Here is an 8,105-nt window from a genome sequence, read left to right on the forward strand (position 1 = left end):
GTTTGCGGCCGTGCGTATAGACGAATGGTCCGTATAAATAATAAACGGTCTCGATAGACTCAAGCTTTAGCAAGTGCATTATATATGGCAAGGAGTTTCTTGTCATGCACTGGATACTTACCCTCAGAACAGACGGCGCAGAGTCGTCTTCTGCTATCCGTTGAAGCTGACGCAACTGATGATAGATGACGCACTCTGCGCCGTCTAAGTAATGTTGAATTAGTGCACAGCCGATTGCAAAATCGCTTGCGTCACTACCACATGAAATGGTCTGTCTTGGTCTGCAATCGCCAAGATAGGCAATTGCATCAAATTTTGCTTAGAATCTTTGAAGGAACGCCGAAATCAGCGTTCCATGACCACTTTACATTTCCCTTATGTAAACAAAAAGTTGCATTGCCATTTCGACATAGTTGCGCGAGGGCTTATGCAAGTACGCCGCATAGCAGAGGAACTGCCGAGGTCCCTTTAAATCGACTGGTACCGGCCACTGAGTGATCGCCTTGATATTTTGACGATCAGGCGTACACCGTGTTTAGCCGCGACGCACTCAAGAAGTGGTATTTCGCTTGCAGCGAATATACACTTATTGAGGCTTGCATACAACTTGTGCTTACGCATAACTGAAGAATCTTTCAAAAGTGAGTACGATGTACTCCAACGTTCGACTTTCAGTACGGCTCGTCTATGAAAGAAATCGTCAACGAAAGAACTCGGTACACCAATCTCAACAGTTCGGCCACGAATCGTTTGTTGTAGCAGGGGCGTTTTTACGCCACTGTGGCATTTCTAGCCTTTCCCAAAGCATATGCTTGAGGTGGCCTTTACAGAAATTGTGGGAATAACAATTTTAGTTTGCGAATTTAAAATTATTCTTAAAAAAGTTGTTGGAAGTAGGAGCGATTTCTTAAAATTTTAAGTAGAAACATATCTTATAAAATAGTTGTGGGGATAAAATTTTAGATGTGGGGATATTAATACTCTTAATATATTCAAGTTTCCTACACACAAATACCCTCTTAAAGTCCTGACTTTAATACACAGCGAATGGTGGGGCTGATATTTCAATATTACCACGTATAGTATAATTTTAGCTGTACGTTTTATCTTACGTTTAACGCAGCTCACGATGCCATTCCAAACTGCGGGACACTTAAGATAAAACGTACTACTACAATTTTACCATATGAATATCAATATATCACCATATGTGGTAATATTACCATATGTAAATTAATATATCACCATATGTGGTATATTACCATGTGTATATTAACATATATTACCATATGTGGTAATATTGAAGTGTCCCGGAGTTTGGAATGGCATCGTGGGCTGCGTTAAACGTAACAGGCGGCGACGACCAAGATAGTCTCGCTCAAGAGCGAGCCACAGAGGAAGCACAAGACGCCGAACATGCTGCTGTGTACGAGCGGGCGCTGCGTTGCCAGCAGCAACAGCAGACGGATAAAGCCAAGGCGTTGTATCTGCAGCTACTCCGTGGTCGAAACCGCGTCAGTCCGCGTCTCGAATATCTTTGCAATAAGAATGTGGCCACAATGGAGCAAGAAGCGCAATCATTCGAGTATGCTCTTTCTTATTATGCTGCGGCTTTGGCGCTGGATGCCACTGACGTCGTGGTCTGGTTTCAGATGGCTACGACTGCCATCGAAACTGGGCAATTATGGCTAGCACGAAGAACACTAGAGGAAGGACTTAAAGTGGACGCCACATATTGGCCATTGGTCGAGACCCTAGCTCAAGTGCTATCTCAAATCGGGGATGAGGAAGAGTACAAAAGAGTTATTCACTATCTGCGTCAAAATGATCCACACTGCCCTACTTTGAATGCTCTTAGTGGCCCAAAGAAACGATCTAGACCACTATCAACACGAGATATAAAGCTTAGATCAAGTGCAAAGAAGAAGCTACAGCATATAAAGAATATTGTGGGTACTAATGCTCAAAAGAGAATTTACTTGCAACGCGAAATGAATGACCAATTGAAAACAAAGAGGCAGTTTAGGACTTACAAGCTTCTCCAGCCATCGTGGACAAAATTAGGTCATTTGTTATTAGAGATTTTTGAAGAGATTGATAGCTGTGAACACGCAGATGTGCTGCAGGCAGAGATTCGGATCCGAGAAGGATATGATGATGAGATGGAAGAAGATGAAAACTTGGAAAATGATGAAAAAAATTATGCATCAAATGAAGTACTTAATATCTGTGTAGGCACTGCTGCAGCCGAAACTCCTACATCAAAGCTTGATAATGGCGAAGTGACTGCGAAAGCACCTGCTTCATTAGAAACTTATCCGTCAATAGGAGGAATATCTGATAATGACACACAAGATAGTGGTATTTACTTAAACGAATTCGGGTTGCAGCCCACCAAAAGACGAAAATCGCGCCGTAACGAAAAAAGGTTGCGAGAAGAACATGCTGCGGCTGTAAAAATAGCTCGCGAAAAAGATTTGACGTATCGATTAGAAGCATTCCTTCCGGAACTATTGAGCAAGGATAATACGAAGTCTTGTCTAGAGGCTGATTTAATTAAATGGCTTCTACCATTAGATGTAAAGCTTATTCATGGCGAGTTTTGTATCACGGATGTTGATAAAAATATTGTCTTGAAAACCGATTCTTTTGCAATGGCATCATCCACGAACGATGATGAGCTACAGTCCTCCCAAGCATTTTTAAGTGGACAGACAATACCAAATAAACCAATGAATGCTGAATGCTTGAATGGAGGACATGTTGCCACTTTTATTCGTGATAAAAAAGTATCACCTTGTGCAGTCATGGACTGGGTGCGTCATTTTCTTAATCAATGTGGTTCATGGTTTCATTTAAAGTTCGGAAGCGATGTCGAAGATATTTATTCAGTGTGCTTATGGCTAGAAAAGATATCAAATGGCGAGCTAGATGTTACGGCCACACCACTGGTGCAAACTCCAGTAATTACCGTTGCAAATCATTCACTCATTGAAAATAGTCGCTTTAAAGGAAATGGATTAACTCTTGGCACTCGGCTGTTTTTGTTGGAACTGCATTTCGATCGGCTATCAAGTCAGCTTGTTCGCGGAAGAAAACTGCGTAAGATAAGAAAATTGGTGGACTTTCGAATAGCTCAGGCTCAAAAGCTTTTGTTTGAATACGCTTGGCTAGAGGACTCTGAAGATGGGATTTCATGCCTTAATGTAATTGAATTTCTGCGTCTGCTTTGGCTCATAGCACGAATGTACGAACGTTGTGAAAGTCCTCGAATGGCACTGCACTATTTTATCAAATGCAGGGAAAAAATGTCCGAACATATGGAAGCAGACGACGACAACAATATTTTTTTTCGAGTTAATATGCCCAACCAAAAAGTAAGTAACGTAATCACTATGGCAGCCTTGGCTGAAAAGATATCAGGGCTACGTTTCTCCGATGTTTGCTCCGAGGCTCGACGCTACTTTGGCGCAAGAAACTATGATCAAGTCGTTTCTATTCTTCTTGGGCATTATTTTCCGTTGTCACAATCACCTCGGATGAACGATTTTTTGTATGAGTTTGAAACGGTGCTTGACGACGTCCAGAAGTGTGATTGTATTATTGGCAAGACACTTTTTGAAATGTTGCTGGAATCAATTGATCAGAGCCCAAACTTTTCAGAGAAAGACACGTATTTATTGTTACTAACGATATTATATCATGTGATCGAGTTTTTGGATAGACTGGATGCTACAAGCAAACTCGACTCAACTGATGAAATGGTAGACGAAGTTTGCATGAATGCCCTCGCTGCAATAAAATCTTTGCTTCAGCAGTTAGTTTATGACAAGCGCGAGCACACGCTTAACCCATCCCATCAATTGTTGTTGCGCGGGCTGTCCGTCAGGTGCTTGACGCCGTCAATTTTGTTGCGAAGTAACGCTCCTGTTGAAATGCTGACAATGCTGGAGCTCATATTAGAAACTGAAGCATCACCTGGTTTTTACGATATCACAGAACGAATGATCGGAGTAGATGCCGTTGCACGATTGTTGTATGATATTCGGTCGCTACCAAGCACAAAACTACAAACACTTCTTGCGTTAGTACCTAAGAAAAAACATGTTCGCTGTGATCGCGTTCGGTTGATTTACGTAGAGCTACTGCGCTTTTTAATTCGAGCTTTTCAAACGAACTATAAGCTTGCATTGTCATTAAGTTTATTGAAGCGATCGATTTTGATGCGGCTTTGCGGCATTCTAATGAAAGAGGAGGAAAAGGCAATGGCACGATGCGATGATAAAATTTCCAATCAGTTGTTTGGTAATGGAGCTATCTTGTTTATGCTCTTGTTTGAAAGTTATGCGCTGCCAAATTTGTCTACTTTCCCTTCACAGCTAATTGATTTGGTTCATCTTCTTCATGAAAGGCTTGGACAGCATGGTTTGTGTGGCATGACGTTTATCTCTGAACCTGGTTCAGATATTGTTTCTCGAAGTAATTCGTGTTTTCTCAAATCATGTGTGCTTATTTTGGATAAGTTCATGCATCACAACGCAAGTGTTTGGATTGAAAAGAAGCCTCGCGAACCTGAGCAGAAAGGCCTTGCAGAGGACTACGTAAATGAGCGAGAAGCTTTTTACCATTTTCAAATGGAAGTATGTCAATGCTATCGCTGTTTGTATGATGTGCAAATCCAGCCAGGTTGTGAAGATCACAAAACGGGAACTACATTTGCATTGCTTCAGAGCGCAAGTCCTTCCGAAAAATATGAAAACGCGCTTCGGCTCGCTCGCTTTGCCGTGCCCATCCTATTAAATTCTCAACCAAAAAATAATGGCCAGAAAAAAGAACGACTTAAGCTACTGTACGCGGTGCGAGATGCTCTTTTCGATACCAAGCTCACTGCCCTTCTGGCTCAAACGGAAAAAGTTTGCCCGCAGCTAACAGTATACTTGTCTCCACAAGGCCTGCTGCAAGAAGCGGTCAGGCTACCTTTACCGCTTGATTCGGATGGCTTTCGGCCAAATTCGTCCGATGATACATGTTTAAGCCACTTGTGGTATTTGATGGGTGCAAATTTTATTCTTGGCCGCGTGAAGCGGCGTGGAAGTTTGGATGAATTGATGGAAGTGGAGTGTCACGTACGAGAGCGCGTTGACTTTCTAATGAAAGATGTCTTGTATTTTCATAATGGTCGAATTGATTCATGGGTTCGTTTAGGAAAGACAATGAAGTTTTTGTATCATGCTGCTACAGATGCATTTGCCGCTGTGCTTGGACGGCACCGCCGAGTTGAAGCCTATCGGTGGTATACAGCTGAGGTTTTAAACGCGGAATCTGGCCATGAATTGGAGAGTCCGCAAAAATATTGTGAATCCCGCTTAGCTTCATTCGAACATGTTGTTTTAAAATGGAATTTGTTTCAAAGAATAAAAGAGTGGAAAGAGACAAACGGGACAAATGAAGGCCATCATGACAGCAAAGCTTTGTCAAGCAAGAACGAATCCATAGGTGGCACTATTGATGCCCAACCTGTTTCAAGACAGATTCCTGTTGAAGAGTTTGCAACAATGTATATTACCCAAGTAATTGAATTTGCTCGACGATGCTTTAATATGGCGGCACAGTTGGCCAAAGAGGCTTCTACGACGCAGAAAACAGAAGTACAAAAATATAACGAAAAGGACTTTACGCACGAGCTAAACTACCTTGAGAGCACAATTATTGAGTGCAACGAAGAGTGTGGTCTGCTTGTCTTCAATGTGCTCCAAGAAATGTCGTTGATGAAAGAAAACAAACGCGTCCATATTTCGCTCGACGTGTACTCGCGCTTAGTCTCGATGGCGCTCAAGTACTTCCAAAAAGGGTTAGCAATTTGTGAGTTAAGTGAACATGCTAACGAACATCATTTTCGTCTGCTTTATATGATTGGAAAGACGCTAAAAAAGCGGCGTTGGTGCGAGCTTCGTCAACCAATTTTTGTCGACCGTGAGGCTCTAGACACAGCCACAGAAATGGCTGAGTGCTTTTCCAAGGCAGATGCTGCTCGACGAGAAGGCGATAGAGAGCATGCGCTTGTCCATGCCTTTTATGCTTTACAAGCATTGCGGATCGATCTTATCATGAAGGAGTCATCCACCGCGGCGGCGTTGCGCTTGGCATGTCGTCACTATTACGAAGGAATTGATGAGGAGGATCGTGTTAAAATTATTGGAGGTGATAATAGGAGTAGCAGTCATGATGAGCCTATCAAAACAACAAACTCGGAAGATGTCGAGTTTTATATAAAAAAAGTTGGTGTCGCGACTACTGCCAATTCTCGTCGAAAGGATGAGATTTTAAAATTGCTATCTGATATCGAACAAGATAATTCCCCTTGTCAAGAAAGTGTGATGTTGGCGCGAGGCTGGCTTGCTTTAAACACTATTGAGGCTCTCGAGTCTATCCCTGATGAGGACCGATACTTTCATCCATCGCGCTATGTGCTTGCGCAAATCGTGTATTGGTTATCACATTTTTACGTGGATTTGGAGAAACTGCAAATCAAAAGCGGCAAGGTTTGTGCTTTGCTAGCTGCGCTTCAATATCGTCGAAGCAGAGACAAAGTTATGGGTCCTTGTGACGCTGCAGCTCGTGCACTAAAGGAAATGGCGCCTATTTTCGATAAAAGGCGCCCTCAGGTTGTCGCAATATGGATATCCGAATATATACCAATGGCCAAAAAATTCGAAGAGCTAAATCAGCGACAACTAAAGTACGACTACTACCGTCTGAAGTACTGGCGCTTTTACATTGCATTACTTGTAGAAAATTCTGCAAACGGTAGGCTGAAAGAGGTCGAGTCGTGGGTTCTTGCATGCAAAGAAGAGCATGACGTGATTGCGATGATGCTGGGTATAGTCCTAAAAGCTCGGGGCACGATGCTTCGTAGACGACTGCAAGAGTTTGTGAATACTGATTTTGAAAACCCAGATATCAGCAATACTGTTAAAGATGTGGAGAGACTTTTAAAGCTGTTAGCCAAGACGTACACATACTTTTTAGAGGTGCTGAATGCGCAGCAGCGATTAAATCATGTCGTGGAGCATTGCGAGTTGGTAATGGAAAATGCTGAGCTTTTTATGGTTTCTGTTTTTGTCATGGGAGTTGTTCATTATTCGAATGAGGTAGCATTGCTCGAAGAGGATTCAGAGCTTCTGGATCAAGACTTTTTTGGTAATGTCACAGTCATTTTGAATGCGTTACGCCGAAACGAGCTACCTCCACGGATCTATGACGCACACAATCGATGTGCTTGGAAGGCCTACTTGAATGCTGCTCATTCGTTCTGTGAAGACAAGTGGCCAGATCGCTCAGGCAAGAGTAAGCCTTCAAAAAAGCAATCACGGTCAAAGGCTGCTGTGTCGCTTGGTTTGTTAACGGAGGCTCAAGTCGCGTAACTGGAATCGTTTAATGACAACCAAAGTAACTTTGGGACCATCTTTATATTTTTCAAGAAAGGCTTTTTATGTATGCTATACAACTTAAATTGCCATAGCTTGTCAACGTGACTTGAATGTTAAACGAAATAATATAGAATCATGTAATCGCTTTGTTCATCATCACACGGTATGGCGGCCGCTATATATGTTCTAGCCAATCACTACCTGTCAGATAGGGATAATAAAGCCTTACAGATCTTAAGAAGTTGGCACCATCACGCTGTCGACGCCTACAAAGTATCAAAAAAAACAAGCTATTATTTGCTATTATTTCGCGAAAGCCCAACTCGACTCGGCTGAGATTTTGTACTTGCTTTTGCAGTGCAGTTAAAAGCGTGTGAATTTAGAGGCATGTAGCTCCATCAATGGAGTTGGGCAACACTGATTGTAACGGGGTGTATCGTTACATGAAATTAACACTTGAAGGTTGTTAATTAATATATTATCTAGAAGGTAGATAATATTTGGAGGATATTACTTTATATAGTAATGTCCTGAATTCTTATCCATAAATAGGTATAGACCATTATGTCTATTTATTCCGCAGACTAATCAGCTGTAGAAGTAATCAAAGAGAGTTACAAGATAAGATAGATAAGAATTCATTTACATGTTTAGTATTAGTTTATAGTTAAGTCA

General features: G+C 41.9%; 1 protein-coding gene across 1 annotated transcript; it reads left to right on the plus strand.

The window, feature by feature from the left end:
- Positions 1-1,322: 1,322 nt before the first annotated feature.
- Positions 1,323-7,424, plus strand: CCR75_003786 (uncharacterized protein; the record flags this gene model as incomplete). The annotated part of the gene is made up of 1 exon (XM_067961879.1): positions 1,323-7,424. The coding sequence occupies one exon, from the start codon at positions 1,323-1,325 to the stop codon at positions 7,422-7,424; it is 6,102 nt and encodes a 2,033-aa protein (XP_067822442.1).
- Positions 7,425-8,105: the final 681 nt, after the last annotated feature.

The sequence above is a fragment of the Bremia lactucae genome, linkage group LG1 (assembly GCF_004359215.1).
Source record: "Bremia lactucae strain SF5 linkage group LG1, whole genome shotgun sequence".
Classification (NCBI taxonomy): domain Eukaryota; phylum Oomycota; class Peronosporomycetes; order Peronosporales; family Peronosporaceae; genus Bremia; species Bremia lactucae.